Source organism: Impatiens glandulifera, chromosome 2 (genome assembly GCF_907164915.1).
Source record: "Impatiens glandulifera chromosome 2, dImpGla2.1, whole genome shotgun sequence".
Lineage (NCBI taxonomy): Eukaryota > Viridiplantae > Streptophyta > Magnoliopsida > Ericales > Balsaminaceae > Impatiens > Impatiens glandulifera.
In genome coordinates, this window is record NC_061863.1 from 12,862,117 (window position 1) to 12,884,252 (window position 22,136).

A 22,136-nucleotide genomic window follows, 5' to 3' on the forward strand; every position below is an offset into this window, starting at 1 on the left:
TTTTTCACCAATGTTACCAAAACTCTAATACCATGTAACGAAGTCACAAATAAGACTTCGATGATCGAACCGTGAAGAAACTTATTAGAAAGTGAGTAAAAACTTTTGAGAATAAAACAAACTGGAATGAAATTCTGTCTATTAAACTTGTTGAAATAAGAACACTATTACAAACTTATATAAAGTAAAAACAAACTTAGACATTAAACTAAGAGACATTAGTCTTATTTTCTATAGATAAGACCAATAGACTTAAACAATTCAAGAGACTCTTGAATAACAAACTGACTTAATTATTGTTATTATTACATTAATTTCTAACGACTCAATTCGAACAATAAAAATTTGATTGATATACGTCTAAATACCATATATATATATATATATTATATATATATATATATATATATATATATATATATATTAAATTTTTGATATAAAGTAATAAATTTTTTTGAATTATATTTATATTTTTGTTTGATTAATAACAAAGTTGATTATATATAATTTACCAGCATTTCAAATATTCATTATTGAATATTTAACTCAATATCTAATACATTCAATCTGCAAGGTATAATACGGATTTAGGGTTTTGATAGAACCTAACTAATGTAGTAGGGTTAGATTTAAATTTATCTAAAGTACCGATTAAATCTAATCTTTGATCACGCCTATTAAATAGTATTTTTTTCACAATATTTGTAACACTATTGAAAATGTTGGAAGTGTTTTTCTTAGAAAACTCACTATCACGCTGGCATTGGGACATTTGAGAAACATAACAAATACAAATTTTCTTGATAAGAAATTTAACAAACCCAATAACTTGTATCGATGTTTTGTGTTAGGTCGAAATCAGCTCCACGGAATCCTCTCTACTTGGAGGAAATAAGCCTATACTAACCGTCAGCGCGAGAGCCCAAGTCGTGCATGGATTCATCAATGGTTTGCTCTCAGGTAAGTGCACAAATTTTTGTTTTTATTACAATCTCACCATTTATGGGTATGTATGATCGTAACTTAATAGATTTATAATTTTTTCTATTTTGAAAAAGGTTCGGCATATGATTCAAACAAGGTGATGGCGTGATGCGATTTAAAACAAACTGTGCCAGTGAATTTGCATGCTGGGACTAACAAAATAGCTCTTCTCAGCATTACAGTGGGATTACCGGTCAGTTCATAGTTAGTTAATTTTCCGTGTTTTAGTAGGAAATCGATTCATGACTAATAATTAAACGTTTTGTTTATTGGTAAAAAATATTGGGACAAACTTTGAAACATGGATAGGTGGTGTCATTGGTCCGGTTTCGCTGCAAGGTCTAGACCGAGTAAGATATAGAGCAACGGTTCCGAACCTTTGTACTTTCACACATATGCTCCTGCAGATGCACCTCCAAGGCCTTCATGTCTGCAAATTGTTTTAAAATAATGTTTTTGCATGACATGAAATCGTTTTTCATAATGGTTGGAAGTAATGTTTTTCATGAAATCATTTTTCACAAACACACTATTTGTACTTCCTTTATGATCGAATTTCGGGGACGACATTCATTATAAGGGTGTAGTTTGTCACGTCCTAAATCACGTTTTTCTTGGACATACAAATAGGGTTGTAAATGAATCGAATCGAAGCGATATTACAGTATTCGATTCGTATTCGTGAAACTATTCGAATATTCGTATTTGTATTCGAATTTTTTTCGAATAATTAATGTGATTCGTATTCGATTTGAAATTGATATTCGTATTATTCGATTCGAGTATTCGATTCGATTTTTTTTAAAACATAATTTAATACAATTTATTCGAAAATTTAAAAATTAATATTTTTTACATAATATATAACAATATTCATAAAATTACCTAACAAAAATTAAATAATAATGTTCAAAACTTCCGCGTACTTTATTTATATATCTATATATATACTCGAATTATGCGAATACCGAATCGAATATATTGATTTGTATTCGTATTTGTTTATAGTCGAATCGAATATTTTATTCGATTCGAATCACAAAATTACGATAAGAATATCAAATTCGAATACGAATACCTAATCGAATCAAAGTATTTGATTCATTTACACCCTACTTACAAGGTTTGACACATTCGTCTTACCATGCTTAAACCTTTGTGGTTTTAATAACTTAAGTTATCTATTAATCTAAACTTACATATAGATTGAGCTCAAATTTTACTTAAAAAAAGTAAACTACAAAATTCTACTAATTTGGTATATACCATAAGATGGTAATTATTTTTGTATTAAATCAACTGAATTATAATATTAATATAAGGATAAAATAGTTCTGCCAATATTTTTGAGCAATATATAAGTATTTTAGAAATTTGTATATCTCATCTAATCCATTCAACATTTTTTTATTAAATACTTGACTAATTCCACACTCAAAACCAACAATATTATAATATCTAATTTTCAATTTTATGAAAAACATAAAAAAAAAAAAAAAAAAAAAAAAAAAACCACTTCAAATTGAGTTATTTCAATAATCTAAATAATCACATTCTTTAATCACGTCATTTAAATTTCAAACAAAATAATACCCTTTTAAGAAAAAGTTATTTTATAGGAATAATATAAAATTAATTAGACTGAATAATAATGTTTATTATTAATCTCATCAAACACAGGGTGGTTTGAAAGGGGAGACGACGAATCTCGACACGTCGGAAGAAGTGTCATCGGTACTGAACTGACAATGCTTAATTAAAATAAAAATGAATTATATTTAATTATAGTTAAAAAATCTGAACCAAACAAGGCTTAATTAAGTGTTAACATCATGAAATAAATTTCTTTCTAATCTTGTCAAATTTTATATCACTCTGAAAACTTGTGAAATAATGAAAACATTTTACTTTTTTCTTAGGTATCATGTTCCAGAGAGCTTGGTTGAACACAAGCCAGAATTGTGCTTGGTTTGCGAAGAATTAGGTGGCGATATTTCAAATATAAATCTAGTTAAAAGATCAACAACATCAAATTTCAAAAACACGTTGAAGAGGTTAATGGTTGAGGGTATATGTTGTAGAAGTTAAGAAAAGACCGAGAGAGATAGTAATCTAAGAAGCAAGATAGACAGAATATTAATAATCATAAGATTTAAGTTAAATTACAACAGATTTATTCAATAACATTCATGATATCGTTGGTTATAATTCAAGGTAACAACGAAACAAAACAAAAATGTTCATACCAATATTGATCAGACAGTGACAACAGAGTGAAGGGTTATCTTCGATAGTAGATGGAATTTATTATTCAAAGTCCTATCGACGATATTACCATCCTTAACAAACACGAAAGTTGGCATTGCCTTCACATCAAAATCATCAGCAACAGACTGCATAATATTTGAAGTTCAGATACAGAAAAAGAAACTATCCCATCTCCAAAGTTTAGAATCTGAAATAAGAACATGAGATAAGAACAACGGTTGGTTCAATTGTCTTACCCTGAGTTCATCAACGTCAATCTTGAGGAAGATTATTTCAAGCATTTTACTTGCTAACTCTTCATAATATGGCGCGATGAATTTACAGGGACCGCACCATGTTGCAGTGAAGTTAACCACCACCTACAAAAACCGCTACTTTGATTCATAATGGGGTTAAAATAACCCAAATGCATAAAACACTAATCTTGACAAACAAGTAGAACTCTGGCCAAATAAACATTAACCAAGTCAATTGTCAAACAATGAGCTGGTTTGATATCATTTTCCTTATGGTTATAACCACCAAAATCTATATTTGTTTTGTTTGTCAAAACTGACAATAATCTAATTAATAATTTGATCATAATCTATACTATAATCTAGATAATGAGTTGTGTACCAAATTAAGCAACAAAAATTGATCATGATCCATCACTTTTTAGTCACAATCAGAGAAATAATCATCAAAGTCAACATCATAGTTTGATGTGTCTATATGTTACCAATTTCTTGGATTCCTTGCCCTTCTGCATCTTCTGGTTGAACTCCTCGAGGGTGTGGCAGCTGATCACTTGTCCTTCCTCAGATGATGAAGCCATTGTTGGTGAATTGAGAAAACTAGTAGAATTTAGGGAAGAAGAAAACCAAATACTGCAAATTGAATCGCTACTAGAATAATAAAATAGCATGACAATGACTCATACAAATAGGCTTCCTCTTGGACTAAAAAATGCAGCCCACTAACATTGCACTAACATCCTACTTTAAAGGAAAAAGAAAAATCATTTAAAGCTATTGTCTAAGTAAATAATCATTTTAAGATGTAAGTATGAGCTTACCTATACAAGTTTATTTGTGACCACATTTACTCTCATACTCTCCAGCTATCCTAAAGCAGTCAATGTGCCTTGTCGGATATAATATTTTTCAAATGGCCACATTGGGCTGAAAAAAAAAATATTTTTCTTTTATGTCAGGTATTATCATGTTCAGAGAGCTGGGTTGAAGACTAACCAAAATTTGCTCTTTGACGGATATAATTCTAAGATCATCGTCTCTTTGAGCGTACGCATATGATAATCATCCGATATTTCAAAACTGGAATATCACAAGCTCTAGAATAAAAGATCTCACAGAAACCAAATATTCATTTAACATGCACATATTACCTGTCCACAATAAGTAGCATTATGTTTGCAAGCTAGGGAAATCGTTTGAACCTTGTGGAACATTCCAGAAGGGTACTGTTATGAGGAGGACTTAGGGTTAATGGCTGAGTCAGTAGAAGAAATAAGCTGGAAGTTACAACAATCAGCAGTAAATAACATTTCATTCAATTGGTAACAACTACATAGTAGCAGTTATAGCTTTATAACAATAAAGTGGCAGTCAAGAGGCATTTAGAGGGAATGAAGATAGGTGGGAAAGAAAGTTATGACATTTAGCTTGATCTGATTGTCATCTCTTCTTGATTCAGTTCTGATCTCATCTAATTCTGTTCTACTTCCAATTTGCAGTTTATTTCTCAAGTAATGGAGGAAGCAACTGAAGAAGGATCCTTATTAGCAATCGAGGGATTAAAGATATTCGAGACAATGAAAATTCAAGGATCAGTTGGAAAAAACAAGGTATATATCTTAATTGATTGTGGAAGCACTCATAATTTTGTTAATGGGAGAGTGATTAGGAATACTGGTTTCATTACTTCATCAGTTGCAAAGTTGAAGGTGACACATCAGCTAATGGTAATCAATTAATTGTTGAAAGTGAATGTTTGGAATTAAAAAGGTCAGCTCAAGGAGATCAAGGAATGCAGTTCACATAAATGCAAGGGTCCAAATTTTGATGATGACTTTTGTACATCAAGGGAAACTAGGTGTACTTAAAGGAGATGTAACAAATGAAGTTCCAATGCTGGAAGGAAGAACTTTGGAGGGAATAACTAAAAGGGATCTGAAGTAGCAAAGCTAAGTATAATTGAATAAGGAAACTATGAGATGGAATTGTGTTCAATTATTGCTCTCCTCTAGAAATTGACGGTGATGAGTATTTGAAGAACTTGTTGACTGAGGATGAATATTTATTTAGGGAACTAACCACCTTACCAACAAAAAGAAGTTGTGATCATCTGATATTCTTGAAAGATAGGGCAAAAGGAGTAAACTCGAGGCCTTACCAATATCATGTTCTTCAGAAGAATGAGATGGAACGTATGGTGGATGCAATGCTGTTGGCTAGGGTCATAAGAAAAAGACAGCTTATTTTCTTCAACAGTGGTACTTGTATAAAAAAGATCAAAAGTGGAGGTTATGTATTGATTACAGGAGATTTACAGAAGTAATTATGAATGAGTTGCATAATAGCTTTGTATAGTCAGTCTATCTTAGAATGAAGGAGGAAGATGTTTTTAAGATTGCGATTTAAGACACATGAGAAGAATTATAAATTTGTGGTGATGCCCTTTGGGTTAGCAAATGTCCCTTCATCTTTTCAAAGATTTTCTCATACCTCATTTTAAAAACACATTACTAGTTTTTTTTCAACAGTAGGACTTGCCTTGGAATGAACATTTAAAACATTTGAAAACAGTATTTGAATTGTTGAGGTATCATCAGTTGTTGAAGTATTCTAAATGTGCATTTGCATGTTTAGATGTGAATTATTTAGGACATGTGATCTAAAAGAGTGGAGAAATAGTGAACCAGTAATCTAAAACAGAGGATTTTCTGATTAAACTAATCCTATCACACTTTCATTAAAAGTTATGGGTTCATTGCCTTTCTATTGACAAAATTTAGAAAGAAGGCAAAGTTTCAATGGAAGGAAGAAGCCATTGTTGCGATCACATGAAACTTCCAGTTTTAGCGCTGGGAAATATGGATCCAACAAGGGTATCCAGTAACTTTCTCCAGTAAAGATTAGGTACTAGGATACAAGCTTGGTTACACAATCAGGAAGTGGAGAAGTTACTTACAATTCAAACCATTCATCATCAAAAGAGATAAAAGTAAGCTTTTAAAGCACTTATTGGAACAACAAAATCAATCAATCATCCTTTTCTTGGTTATACAATTGGAATCGGTCCTTAGTTATGTTGATAAGGTTAACTGTTGAGGATGTATGTTCTAGAACTTAAGAGTAGAAATAGATGATCATCTGCTTAGTTAAAAATGGCTGCAAGCGGAGATTCAAGAAGCAAGATAGACAGAAATTACAACTGATTTATTCAACTGAAAGACAATCGTTTGAAATCATTAAATCAAAACTAGATCAAAGAGAATTCATACAATGGTTTATTAATTATCCGAACCTTAAACTTAGAAACAAAGCTAACAACATCAAGCAGTGGCAGTGGAAGTAGAGTGAAAAATTATCTTCTTTTCCAAAGCATCTTTCTTAGGGGCACCGACAACCCTATCAATAGTATTACCATCCTTAATAAACACAAAAGTAGGCATTGCCTCCACAGCAAAATCCTCAGAAACAGACTGCATATATACATAGAACAGATCTTTAAGAAACACATGAACAACAGATTGAAAGAAGAGAGATGAATCGTCTTGTCTTATCTTACCCTGAGTTCATCAACGTCAACTTTGAGGAAGATAACATGAGGGATTTCTTTTGCTAACTCAGCCAGAACTGGGGTGATGAGACGGCACGGGCCGCACCATGTGGCAGTAAAGTCAATCACCACCTTCAAAAGAAAAGGAAATTCCTCTGATTGATAAAATCGAAAATTTTCAGAAACAATAAGACCTTAAACAAGAAACCCATTAGTCTGAATCGGAGAAACATATCAAAGATCTTAATTAAGAAACCCTAGAGTTAAAAAAGAGTACCAATTTCTTTGATTCAGTGCCCTTTTGCATTTGATGTTTGAACTCATCGACGGTGTGACAGCCGATCACTTGTCCTTCTTCTGAAGAGGCCATTTCGAGGTGAGAAAAACTCTAGCTTTGGATTGAGATGAGAAGAATTAGCTTTGCCGCTTCCATTATATAGAGACAGGATATGGCATGTGGGTCTCTTGAAAAAGTTAGGTTAGCTACAAAGGCAGCTGTATGAACGCATTGATTTGATTATCAATCTTGTCGACTGTCTTTATTTGAAAATATCATTTGAGAAGATAAGATAAATAATTAATTGATCGGTTTTTATTTTTATTCTAATCATTATAAATTTTTACATTTTTATTAATTAAAAATTGATTTAGAAAATTAATTTAATTATACAAAATCAAGTGAAATACAGTAATTTAGATCAAAATTTAAAAAATTATATATATATATATATATATAAATAAATAAATCAGTTATAATATCCTTAAATAGTTAAAAATACATGTCTTTTCTAGGCTTTGTTCCCTGAAATCTAGCACAATCATTGTTCAGATTAAAAATTATATTGGTTTAATGAAATGTGTCTCTTTGAATGATATCATATTAAACCTCGAATCACAATTTAGTTATTTAAATTTTTTTAAAATTAAAAAATGTCTATCTTTTTTTCTAAAGTTTTCATTTTTTTAATTAATTCTTCACGTTACTACAAAATAGTATTTATAAATATTTTGGACATATTTTTTTAATTTTTTTAGATTTATGCATTTAATTTATTTAAAAATGATTTGGTAACTAAAAATTTTGTAATCTAAAGATTATTCGGAAAAATAAAAAAAGTTAAATTTTTATTTATTTTTCACAAAATTTTAAAACGATAACATTGTGTATGTTCAATAAATTTAGACATATTTATGTTTTAAATTATGTATTTTATCAAGATATATGCATTATAAATTGTCAAAACTGGTTTGAATGCCTTGCACTATGTTAAGTATGATACTAATCGGAAAAATTAGAAGAGATGGAGGGATTCTTGCTATTTTGTAACTATGATGAAGTAAGAAATCAGACTTTGAATTAGTTTATTTTGGAGAAATTTATGAATGACTAAAATTATTATAAATCTAGCCTTTTTTTAAACACAATTCAAAATTTTGAATCCAATTTATAAATTATATCAATTCAAGTTTCAAATATAAATATATATATATATATTATATGATGCTTAATTTTTAAAGTGTCTGGATTATCGGGTCGAGAGTTGTGGTTAATTTGAATATATATGTGAGAGTATGGGTGTAAACGAGTCAAGTTGCGTGAGTAGTTCGGTCAAAACTCGACTCGAACTCAGTTTGACTGAGCTCGAGTTCGAGTAGCTCGATTATAAAATCGAGCTCAAGCTCGAGCTTTATTTGTTGTTCGAGTAGCTCGTTATATTATATAAATTTATTATATATATTATCTACTTCTATATAGATATATATATTTCCATATATATATATATTATATTTATTTCCATTATATATAATATATTGGAAAAAGCTCACTTAGTACACACGTGTGTACTTGTATAACTAATCATTTAGACGTATGCACTAATAAAAAGTCATTTAAACATGCGTACTATCAAAAATTGGCTCATTTAGCCTTTAGTAACCATAGTTAATTTTTTTTTTAAATTTTATATGTATTAAAAATATTAATATATTTTCTCTCTTTTTTTTACATTAATTAAATCATAATTTATTTTATTCTTATTTTTTTTTTATATTAGTTTGTTTTTTTATTTCATCTACATTTTTTTACCAGTTTTTATTTCTCATAAATCTTAAATTCTATATTTTGAAAAAAATTTAACAACTTATTTATAATTTTATGTTTTACTATAATATTTTTTTTTTAAATTCTTATTTAATTTAATATTAATAAAAATAAAATTAATAATTTTTTATTTAATTTTTATTTATAAATATTTGATTATTACTATTTGGTGTTTTAATGAATGGATTGTTATTATTATCTAAATATTAATTAATTTATTTTTGTGTTAAAGAATTTTATTGTTAAAAAATATAATCATTGAGACCAAACAATTTTAAAAATATATTAATGTTAATATAAGAAAAAAATATAAAAATGAAGAAAAAATATATAAAGTTAAAATAATCAATAATAAATACTCATATAAAACTAAAAAAACGTGTATGAAAAGATAAAATAAAGAATTTATTTATTAAATAAAAAAATGATGAAGAGAAAATATATTAATATTTAATTAATAAATATATAATTAAAAAATAAAATTAACCATGATTTACTAAAGAGACTAAATGAGTCAATTTTTTGATAGTAAGTATGTTTAAAATAAACTTTTATTAGTACATATGTCTAAATGTCTAAATGAGCGAGTTGCACAAGTACATACGTCTAAGTGAACTTTTTTCTTAATATATATATATATAAATATATTAAAAAAATAATTAATTTTATGCCTTCTAAGATTTTCATTCTCAAATCTTGTCTCTCCTCCTTCCATTCTTAAACAATCAAACCATTTCTTTTTTCTCCTTCCATTCTCATTTTCTCCTCCTTTCATTCTGAACTAGGGCTGCAAATGAGCTGAGTCGAGCTCGAACTTGGTAGAGCTCGAGCTCGACTCGATTAAGTATTTATTAGCTCGACTCGAACGAGTTTATAAATTTGAGCTCGAACTCGACTCGACTATTTACCTATAAGCTCAGCTCGACTCGAAAAGCTCGAATTCAAGCTCGAGTTCGAACTCGAAAACGAACTCTAGCTCAAACTCAAACATAAATTTATTTTCAAAATAAAATATCAAATTTTCATACATATTCAACATTTAAAACATAATATTTTAAAATAAAAATATGAAACAATCATAACTATTTAAAATTAAAAAAAACATGATAATCCAAAAGGCATCAAACCATCATTACTAATCAAAATTCAAAAATATAAAATTCCAAATCAAATACAAAACTATATAAATTGTTTTAATATTCAATATATTAATATTTTTTAGGTCACGTTCTTCGAGCATAACACAAGTACTACATGCATTTAATAATATGAAATATTTAAATTTAAAATAATTAATATAAAAAATACATGTTAAAGCAAATAACTAAAATTTAACTTACTTTGAGAGTAGATACCAATAAAAACAAATTCAAGTTTTCTATTAAATATATTATATATATATATATATATATATATATATATATATATATATATTTAAATTATTTAGGTACAAATATAACAAAAATTATAAACTTATTTATAGTAAAAATTATTAATTAATTTATATATTATAATATATTATTAATCTTGTAAATTCATTTTTCTCTCCCGACATATTATATAATATATACTAACCTTTTTTTATCTCTTCATAATATATACAAAATATATATTAACATTTTTTTTATCTTTTATTATATATAATATATTAACTTTTTTTTTTATCTCTTTTAATATTATATATAATATAATATTATCTACCCTTTTTTCTATCATCAATATAACCCTAATATAAATTGTAAACCATTATATATATTATATAATAGTTTTTTTTTTTATATTTATCCAACACTTGATGCCCTTAAACTTATTTTGTAACTTATTTTGTTCTTGACTAATTGATTAATATATATAATAGTATTTTTCTATATAGATCTATTGATTATTTATATAAACACAAATTTCTCATAATACAAAAAAAAAATCAAGGTTATTTAAAAGTAAGAGCAATAGATATAGTAGAAATGAAAAAGATTTTAATTAACTGATGAATGAGAAAAATAACATAGATCAGAGATAACATAAAAAAAGTATTAACCTATTATGAATGAGTGAAAGTAATGATTAAGACAAAAGAAGAAGAAAAAAAATTGTGAAGACATAGGAGGAAGAAGAAGAAAAAGAAGAAATGGTGAAGACTGAAGAAAGAAGAAGAAAAAGAGATAAAGAGTCACTTACATAGGAAGAAGAAGAAGAAATAGTGAAGACGGAGGAAGGAAAAAAGAAGAAGAAAAAGAGATGAAGAGTCACTTAATATTGATACATTATAAATTAGGGTTTTGTTTTATGACTATATAATATGTGGATTGTGGTGGGCCTTCTATATGGGTTTTAAAGAGAAAGAAAAAGAAAAAAAATATTATTTTAAATTTTAAGTTGTAATATTAAATAAATATATTATATATTATCAGGCTCGAAAAGCTCGACAAGCCATCGAGCAAGCAATATATGAGCTCGAGCTCGGCTCGAATATTAAACGAGCCGACTCGAGCTCGGCTCGAACTCGATCAAAGTCAAGCTCAAGCCGATCTTTGACCGAGCAGCTCACGAGCGGCTTGACTCATTTGCAGCCCTATTCCGAACAACCAAACTCATCTCTCTTCTATTTCCATTTTCAAACCGTCAAATCTCTCTATCTCTCTTCATTTTTCATTTTTTAAACGATCAAAGCTCTCTATCTCTTCTCTTTTCTCCATCCTTCATATTCTTTCTTTATCAAAAAACCATGAAACATCTATTTTTTGGATTCTAATATTAACGGAACAATTTTTTCATTATCTTCAGCCCTTTACTATTTTATATTTCGAATCTTGTAGAATTTGAAGATCACTATATGATTAAAGCATCATATTTCCAAACTTTAAATATTTATGATGAACGTTTCATTTGTAATTTCTATAGTGATTGAATGATTATCTTTAAATTATATCATGAGATTTATATTTCTTATTTTTAAATAATATTATGATTATATATGTGTAGTTTGTGAAATATATATTATATTATGTTTGAAATATTATTTTGTTATAAAATATAATTTTAATTAAAAAAAATGAATTTTCGAGTTTTCGAGTTCGAGTCCAATAGCTCGAATTGTAATCGAGTCGAGTTTGAGTATACATTTTGATACTCGATCGAGTTTGAGTATTTACAATGTAATTCGAGTCGAGTTCGAATAGTATGGTACCCAACTCAACTCGACTTGTTTACACCCCTATGTGAGAGTAATGGATACTTGGGTCGAATTGTGGGTTGACCCACGTCACTCACCCATAAACTTAAAACGGTTAAAAATAAAATTAAAAATGTTATATATATGTTTTGAACTTGCAACTTAATAAAATAAATACAACCTTTTAACCAACTAGGCTAATAACACTTTATATTTTAAATTCAAACCAAAATAGATGAACGCGAGACATTTTAACAATATAATTATAATGATGCTTAATTTTTAAAGTATCCGGATTACCGGGTCAAGAATTATGGTTAATTTGGATATATATGGGAGAGTAATGGATACTTGGGTCGGACTGTAGGTTGACCCGCCCCTAAATTTAAAACGGTTAAAAATAAAAGTAAAAATGTTATATGTATGTTTCGAACTTGCAACCTAACAAAAACAAGTACAATCCTTTAACCAACTAGACTAATAACACTTTATATCTTAAATTCAACACGAAAATAGATGAACACGGGACATTTTAACAATATAAGTTCAAATTTTTAACTAATCAATATATATATATATATATATATATATATATATATATATATATATATATATATATATATATATATATATATATAATGATGCTTAATTTTTAAAATGTCTGAATTATCGGGTCGAGAGTTGTGGTTAATTTGAATATATATGTGAGAGTAAATGGATACTTGGATCGAATTGTGGGTTAACCCGCACACAAACTTCAAACGGTTAAAATAAAATTAAAAATGATATATGTATGTTTCGAACTTGCAACCTAACAAAACAAGTGCAAGCCTTTAACCAACTAAACTAATAACACTTTATATTTTAAATTCAACACCAAATTAGATGAACGTAAGACATTTTAACAATATAAGTTCAATTTTTTAACTAAAATATATATATATATATATATATATATAATGATGCTTAATTTTTAAAGTGTCCGGATTGTCGGGTCGAGAGTTGTGGTTAATTTGGATATATATGTGAGAGTAAATGAATACTTGGGTCGGACTGTGGGTTGACCCGCCCTAAACTTAAAACGGTTAAAAATAAAATAAAAAATGTTATATGTATATTTTGAACTTGCAACCTAACAAAACAAGTAAAACTTTTAATAAAGTGAGACTGTGATGTGGTTTGTCGAGGGATAATAGGTCGGTATCAATTGAAAATGGTTAAAAAAATATGAATCAAATATTTGATTACCAAAGTGTGATTTCACAATGTTAAATATTTAAAAATATAAATTAAATATTTTATTGACCAAAGTGAAAGTGTAAGGTCACGAGATGAAAGGTTTATTCGGAAAAAAATATGTGAGAAAATAAGTTGTTTTACCGAAGTGAATAAAATGTGGAATGAGAGCGTTCTATTTTTTATTTTAATATATTAATCGTGAATTATTAAGAATTTTAAATATTGAATACATATTATTATAAAAAATTTATTTTATATATTTTTATCCGTTTGTATCGCACGAGAATCTTTCTAGTGTATTATAATGGTTATAGGTTCAAATAAAATAATAGACAAAAGACAATAAATCATTAAAATCAAATTAGATATAACACATTTTTCTATCAAATTATTTTATATATATATATATATAAATAAATGATGCTTAATTTTCAAAGTGTCTAGATTGTCGGGTTCAGAGTTGTGGTTAATTTGGATATATATGTGAGAATAATGGATAATTGGGTCGGATCGTGGGTTGACTCGCCCATAAATTTAAAAGGTTAAAAATAAAATAAAAAATGTTATATGTATGTTTCAAACTTTCAACTTAACAAAAATAAGTACAACTCTTTAACCAACTAAACTAATAAAACTCTATATTTTAAATTCAACACCAAATTTGATAACGCGGAATATTCTTAACGATATAAGTTCAACTTCTTAACTAACTAATATATATATATATATATATATAATAATAATGCTTGATTTTCAAAGTGTTCGGATTGCCGGGTCAAGAACTGTGGTTAATTTGGATATATATATATGTGAGAGTAAATTAATACTTGGGTCGGATTGTGAGTTGACCTGCAAATAAACTTAAAACGATTATATATGTTTTGAACTTACAACCTAACAAAACAAGTACAACCCTTTAACTAAGTGTGATTGAGATAATGTTTACCGATGAATAATATATCGGTAATAATTGAAAGTGGTTAAAAATATAAATCAAATATTTGATTTACCAAAGTGTCAGGTCACGATGTTAAATATTAAAAGATGTATATAATACTCTCTCCACAGTCATTTCAAGATAATTACTCTTTTCTAATTTACCTATCTAAATTTTCTCTCCTCATATATATATTTATCTATCATAATATATAAATATGTATCTCTTAATTTTTTTTTTATTAATTAACCATTTTTTTTTCTCTTTTATATATATTTATATTTATATTTATATTTATATTTATATTTATATTTATATTTATATTTATATTTATCTTTATCTTTATCTTTTTCTTTATCTTTATTTCTCTTAATTTTTTTTATTAATTAACTTTTTTTTTCTCTTATCATATATATATATATATATATATATATATATATATATATATATATATATATATATATATATATATATATATATATATATATATATATATATATAAATAAATAAAAATTTAATTATATTATATTAAATTAATAATGTTTATCATATATTTAAAATATATAAATACATATATTTAAAAAAATTATTACTTCTCTCATTTAATTATATAATTAATAAATTAAATATATAATAATATTAACAATACAAAAATTAATAAATTTTGTAAATACAAATTTAATTATATAATATTAAAATAATAAATATTTATTATATATTTTAAAAATATAATGAACTTAAAATATAACGGTGAGGGTGTATAACTCATTCTCTCCAATTTATTTTTTTTAATTTATCTATCTTAATTATTTATCTTTTCCTAATATAAAAATAATTCTCTCTCTTAATTTCTCTATATTATTTATTTTTTTTTCTCTCTTTTTATATATATAAATATTTAAAAGAAATGATAGAGAACGAAAAATATATGTCAAGAGTAAGAATTTGTAGGGAAATAATTTGCCATATTTTAAGTGGATTGAAAATTTGACAATTCTCTCTACTGTTAAGTGATATATTTCCTGCTTTCTATCATTTCTTTATATTTAATTTTTTATATATGTTAATTAATTTATTTCTCTCATATTATATTATATATATTCTCTTTTATAATTAGTTATATAAATATATTTTATATTATCACTAATCATATAAAATAATATATATAGATATATATTAATAAATATATATATATATATATATATATATATATATATATATAGATATTATATATATATATATAAACTATATAAATCAAAGTTTCTTATAAATGCAATTACCTTATATATTATTTCCATATATTATTTTTCATATCGGTTAATTTAAAATAAATCGTTTTACTTTTTTATCATACATTTTCCTTTCATATATATATATATATAATATTGTTTTTATGGTATAATAATTTATTAATTAACATAAAGATTAACTAATTGGTAATCTATATATATATATATATTATAAATATCCTTAATTTAAAAGTGTTCGGATGGCCAGATCGAGAGATATGATTCATTTGGATATATATGTGAGAATAATGAATATTTTGATCGGATTGTGGAATGACCCGCCCATAAACTTAAAATAGTTATCTATATAATTATAGATGATGCTTAATTTCAAAATGTTCGAATTGTCGGGTCGAGATGTGTGGTTAATTTGGATATATATGTGAGAGTAAATAGATTCTTGGGTCGAATTATGGATTGATCCGCCCATAAACTTAAAACGGTTAAAAATAAATTTAAAAATGATATATGTATGTTTCGTACTTGCAACTTAATAAAACAAGTACAACTCTTTAACCAACATGACTAATAATATTTTATATTTTAAATTTAACACAAAATTTGATGAACGCGAGACATTCTTAATAAAATAAGTTTAACTTTTTAACTAACTAATCTATACATATATAATGATGCTTAATTTAAAGAGTCCGGATTGCCGGATCAAAAATTATGGTTAATTGAAATATATATGTGAGAATAAATAGATACTTGGGTCGAATTATGGGTTGACCCTCCCATAAATTTAAAACGGTTGAAACTAAAATTAAAAATGCTATATGTATGTTTTGAACTTGCAACCTAACAAAACATGTACAATTCTTTAACAAAGTGTGACTGAGATTTAATTTACCGAATGATAATAGACCGGTAATAATTGAAAGTGATTAAAAAATATGAATCAAATATTTGATTAACCAAAGTGTGAGGTCACGATGCTAAATGTTAAAATATATTTATCGAATATTTGACTGACCCAAGTGAAAGTGTAAGGTCACGAGATAAGAGGTTTGTTGGGGGGAAAATATGTGATGATATATGCAAGAAGATGAGTTATTTTATCGAAATGAATAAAATGTGGAATGAGAGTGTTTTTATTTTTATTTTAATATATTATTCGTGATTTATTAATAATTTTAAACTTTAAATACATATTATTATAATTTTTCATTAAATTTATTTGGTTTATATTTGTATTTGTGTGTTTCACGCAAATTTTCATAGTTATAATAATAATGCTAATCTAAAATAATAGATCTAATGTAATATGGTATATAATACAAGATTAAATAAACTAAGAAGATGCCTGTGCGATGCACACAAATAAAAATATAAATAAAATAAATTTAATAAAAAATAATAATAATATGTATTCAATGTTTAGATTTTTAATAAATCACGAATAATATATTAAAATAAAAAATAGAACGCTCTCATTCCATTCACTTCGGTAAAACAACTTATAATCTCACATATTTTTTCCGAATGAATATTTTATCTCGTGACCTTACACTTTCATTTTGGTCAATCAAATATTTGATTCATATTTTTTAAACCACTTTCAATTGATACCGACCTATTATCCCTCGGCAAACTACATCACAATTACACTTGATTAAAGGTTGTACTTGTTTTATCAGGTTGTCAGTTCGAAACATACATATAGCATTTTTAATTTTATTTTAAACCGTTTTAAGTTTATGGGCAGATCAACCCACAATCCGACCTAAGTATCCATTTACTCTCACATATATATTCAAATTAATCACAGCTCTCGACCCAGCAATCCAGACACTTCAAAAATTAAGCGTCATTATATATATATATATATATATACATATTAGTTAGTTAAAAAGTGGAGCTTATATTGTTAAAATGTTCCGCGTTCATCTAATTTAGTGTTGAATTTAAAATATAAAGTGTTATTAGCATAGTGGTTAAAATGTTGTACTTATTTTGTCTAATTTTGTTTTAATTCGCTTTAAGTTTCAGGTCAACCCACAATTCGACCAAAATATCATATATATCCAAATTAACCAGAGCTCTAGACCCGACAATCAAGACAACTTAAAAATTAAGCATCATTATATATATATACATTAGTTAGTTAAAAAGTTGAACTCATATTGTTAAAATGTTCCGCGTTCATTTAATTTGGTGTTGGATTTCAAATATAAAGTGTTATTAGTTTAGTTGGTTAAAGGGTTGTGAGTTCGAAACATATATATAATATTTTTATTTTTATTTTAAACCGTTTTAAGTTTATGAGTATGTCAATCCACAATCCGACCCAAGTATCCATTTACTCTCACATATATATATCCAAATTAACCACAACTCTAGACCCGGCAATCCTGACACTTCAAAAATTAAGCGTCATTATATAAATATATATTAGTTAGTTAAAAAGTTGAGCTTATATTGTTAAAATGTTCCACGTTCATCTAAGTTGGTGTTGAATTTAAAATATAAAGTGTTATTAACATAATTGGTTAAAAGATTGTACGTATCATGTATATCCAAATTTACCAGAGCTCTAGACCCGGCAATCCAAACACTTTAAAAATTAAGCATCATTATTTTCATATTTAACTTTTACCTATCTATCTATATGTATATTTAACTTTTACTTCACAATTTGGGTTCAAATTTATAAAAATATAAAATTAAATTATAAAGCAAATGGCTTAAAAAAATCTATTTATTTCTAATCACCCAAATGACATATTTTTCTAGAAAACTATATTATAAAATCATATAATTGTGAGTTAAATCATTTTTTTAAATATTATTTAAAAAAATTATACTGTATTGTGATGTTTTAAAATTAATTAATTTTTAATTATATTTAAATAATTTTATATTTAAAATAATTAAATCTGATTAAGATAAATTTTTGTTTTAAATTAATTAAAAATATTTAATTTATGAGATAGTTTATTTGATTATAGAGTTTTCAAATGTTTTTTAATTTTTTTTTAAATAAATAAAATATTTGTATACGTATATAAACGTAATTTATTAGAGATCCTGTTGAGTTCAATGTTGGTGACACTCGGGAAATGACATTCGCATTATATCCTCTATACCCGTTAAATAACGGTCTCTATTTAATAAATTTTTGCCTATTTCTTTAAAAATTTAATTTTATTACGTTTTATTTAACTAATTATTTTTCACGTTCTAAACCTGCATTGATTTTTCTTACATTTAAAATTATAAAATAATATTTAAATGTTAATATCTGCGATTGATATAGAGAATTATAGAGACAGTACTTTGAAAAATATCATTTTAGGATATTAGAATTTACAAATAAATTTAAACATGCTTTTGTTAAAATATTTTTTTATGAAAATATTCTAAAACATTCGGACGCTAATATTCATCGTTGGACGCCAAGAACACTCTTGTAGGTTTTAGGATATCGCCACATACCTCCATTCGTTGATCCAATGCATGAAGAACTTCATCTCTTATTCATAACACATGTGCGATCACCCCGAGCATCATTCAACCGATAATAGGTCGAATAAAGGTTTTGACACTTTTTGACAAATAAATGAATTTGTTATTTAAGTTTAATTCAGCATTTGGAGCTTACCAATAGCTTCCATGTGAGTATTAGAATTAGTTTAGACCATAAAAATATTATTGGCTACACGTTTGAACCAAGGTCAGAATTGAGATTTTCATATTTTTTGAAAATTTTGGTTTTGAACCAGTATGTCTTTGATTGATTAAAATTGATCTGAAAATAATCCTAACATTTTAGAAATATGTTTGGAAGCTTTTTGTTCTTAGCTAAAACTCAAGAATAAAAAACTCGATTAAAAAAAAAATTAAATTGAATTTGGTAATCATGATTTAACTTGATTCGTTCCAATTGGTTTCAATAGAAAGCTTTGGAAGAGTCTTAGAAATTAATTCAAGTCAAATAAATTAGTAATTAAGATATATTAAAGAATGGTCGAACTAAATATAAATTTTCAAATTTGAATTGATAGTTAAATTACAGTGTGAATTAAAGATTACAGTGAGTTGAAGAACACTCTTAAACTCTTTAAGAAGCTTTGTGATAATCCATAACCGGCTTTTAGAGCCTTATACAAAATTGTTCAAAAGCTTAAAAAAATTTCTATGGCGAATTTTGTAAGAGTTGGATTTGAGGGCGTTGAGATTTGAGCTTTGCCTTCGTCTTGGGTAGGAAGGCTTATTTATAATCAAGTTCGGTTGAGGATGCAAGTGAAAACGAATTCGAGATAAAAAATCATTAATGTCTTTTGTCTATTTTCGATCATCCCCATCGATTCTGGTTATGATTGATCATAGATGAAATTACCACTAAGCTATAGTGATCATTTTAGGGCCTTTGATCAACTTGTTTGATGGAGTATCGATCCAGTTTCACATTTGAAAAATTAAAAGTTTCGGCTGATAATTATCCTGTTCGTCACGAGGAAGAAGACGACCTGGGACTGTGAAATGCGTGATCTCCAACCATTTCGTCCAAGTCCATTAGCGACTAGCATCCCATTTTATTTAGGCTAATAGAGTTGCCTCGGGTGTTAACTGATCTAAGTGCTAAGCGAGAGAACTTAACTTAAGTTCTAGCTGGCGATACAATAAGTTGTTATCGTTAGATGATGTCTGAGCGCTCATCCGAGGGTGTTTCTTGTAACCATTATTTCTCAATTTCAGATTGTACTGGATTACGTCTATTTTAGCATTGGAACTTGTTTGAATTGATTTTTATTAATTCACTCATTTTTTGGCTTTATTTTATCCTAACAAAATATACACAATTATTTAATAGACATAAATATTTATTTTGCCTATTTATTTTTTAAATATAGTTTTTATATTTGGGGGAACTTTATAAATAATTAATTTGAGATTTAAATGGATACAAGTAATCCAAATTATTTATTTTATTTATTTAAAAATACTAAAATTAATTTGGGATAAAATGAGTATAACATTTTCTCAAATAATTTATTTTGATCTTATTTAATTTTAATCAATAAGGATTAATTATTACAATAATTATCCTAATTATTATTTCGTTTTCACCGTAACATAATATTTTGAATTTGTTTATTCAAAAATATTATTTAGAAATTTATAAATTGGGGTAGTAAAATTTTAGTACTTATAGGCTGCGTTTGTTACATGGTATTAATTATATAGGTATTAATTGTAAGGGGTATAAGTTATAATGGATATTAAGATTATAAGGTTATAATGTTATTGATATTTGGTTGGAAGTATAGAGGAGGTTATAAATTGTATATATTTATAATTTTGTGTTTGGTTTGTAGTGATAAAAAGTTGTAATAAAAATGTAAAAGACATTTTGCCCTTTATATTTATAATAAATTTAATTCAATTATTCAATTAATATTATGTAATTTTAAATTTTTTTTATTTGTTCCTCTCCATACATGTGTTTTATTTATTAGTGCTTTTAATATTGTAAACCATTTGTGGGTTAGGTTATAAAATGTTGTTAACAAAAGTGCATTTAAATATTGAAATTTGTTGTTTTTACCTATAGTTCTTTTACATATTTGTTTATAATAAAAATTTTAAATTATTTATATCTCATTTAAGAATCAGGTTTCTTACCACTATACTAAATTATTACTTTATTAATTAATAATTTTTTTTACTTCTTTAAGAATATACATAGATAAAATAAAGAATGAAAATAAGAACATTATGTAATTAAAATAACAAGCATGTAAAATAATGTTTTTAAAGAAAAAAAATATAATCAAAATATAAATATATATATATAAATAGGGCTTATAAGAAAAAAAACATAATCAAAACAAGGGTAATGTGGAAATAAGAAAAAACATATCAAAATATAAGGATAATTATGGAAATAAATTTTTATACATACTTGTAACTGATTCTACTAGTACAAACTTGTACCTATTTTAAAGATAATTTATATAACTTGTAAATACTGTTTAGTATACAATAATTAACCAAATATTCAACCAAATTTACTGTAGGTATAAATTATGGTTATACCTACCTTCTATCCTATGTAACAACACAACCATAGTAATACGAAAGGAGTCCGATAATTAGGGTGTACTAAGAGAAAAAGCTATTTATTCTTATTTTATGTTCTATAAATAAATATAATAAATTTAGTTTTGAGACAATTTCTGCCCACATTTGGGTCACCCGACTACCTAATTGGAATTGCATAATGATTCATAGCGTCAAATCTGTAGAACTTAACAAGATTCAAGGTGCAAGAAAATGGTGCAGTGAGATAATCGATTAAAGAGTAAACAATGAACACAAGAATGAGAGAAAAATCCGATAAGGGATTTGTGATATTTT

At 26.2% G+C, this 22,136-nt stretch overlaps 2 protein-coding genes across 3 annotated transcripts; both read right to left on the reverse strand.

The window, feature by feature from the left end:
* Positions 1-3,095: 3,095 nt before the first annotated feature.
* On the reverse strand, positions 3,096-6,484 carry LOC124927744 (thioredoxin H1-like). Of its 2 annotated transcripts, XM_047468209.1 has the most exons (4): positions 4,485-6,484; positions 3,974-4,088; positions 3,489-3,611; positions 3,096-3,377 (listed from the first exon to the last, which is right to left on the reverse strand). In XM_047468209.1, exons 1-4 carry the CDS (start codon positions 4,541-4,543, stop codon positions 3,240-3,242), a joined length of 435 nt encoding a protein of 144 aa, XP_047324165.1. In that variant the 5' UTR covers positions 4,544-6,484; the 3' UTR covers positions 3,096-3,239. The 2 variants fall into 2 exon arrangements, with proteins under 2 accessions (XP_047324165.1, XP_047324164.1); XM_047468208.1 differs by lacking the exon at positions 4,485-6,484 and having other exon boundaries at positions 3,974-4,281.
* Positions 6,485-6,629: 145 nt separating this feature from the next.
* On the reverse strand, positions 6,630-7,535 carry LOC124927745 (thioredoxin H-type 1-like). Its single transcript, XM_047468210.1, has 3 exons — positions 7,313-7,535; positions 7,045-7,167; positions 6,630-6,958 (listed from the first exon to the last, which is right to left on the reverse strand). Exons 1-3 carry the CDS (start codon positions 7,403-7,405, stop codon positions 6,809-6,811), a joined length of 366 nt encoding a protein of 121 aa, XP_047324166.1. The 5' UTR covers positions 7,406-7,535; the 3' UTR covers positions 6,630-6,808.
* Positions 7,536-22,136: the final 14,601 nt, after the last annotated feature.

Bases quoted from the DNA above. Each gene is read 5' to 3' on its own strand.
- LOC124927745 (XM_047468210.1), bottom strand. From the start codon at position 7,405: ATGGCCTCTTCAGAAGAAGGACAAGTGATCGGCTGTCACACCGTCGAT. The intron at 7,168-7,312 runs GTACTCTTTTTT...TTTCTTTTGAAG, and splicing joins GCACTGAATCAAAGAAATTG to GTGGTGATTGACTTTACTGC. The intron at 6,959-7,044 runs GTAAGATAAGAC...GTATATATGCAG, and splicing joins TTGACGTTGATGAACTCAGG to TCTGTTTCTGAGGATTTTGC.
- LOC124927744 (XM_047468208.1), bottom strand. From the start codon at position 4,159: ATGCTATTTTATTATTCTAGTAGCGATTCAATTTGCAGTATTTGGTTT. The intron at 3,612-3,973 runs GTAACATATAGA...CGGTTTTTGTAG, and splicing joins GCAAGGAATCCAAGAAATTG to GTGGTGGTTAACTTCACTGC. The intron at 3,378-3,488 runs GTAAGACAATTG...AATATTATGCAG, and splicing joins TTGACGTTGATGAACTCAGG to TCTGTTGCTGATGATTTTGA.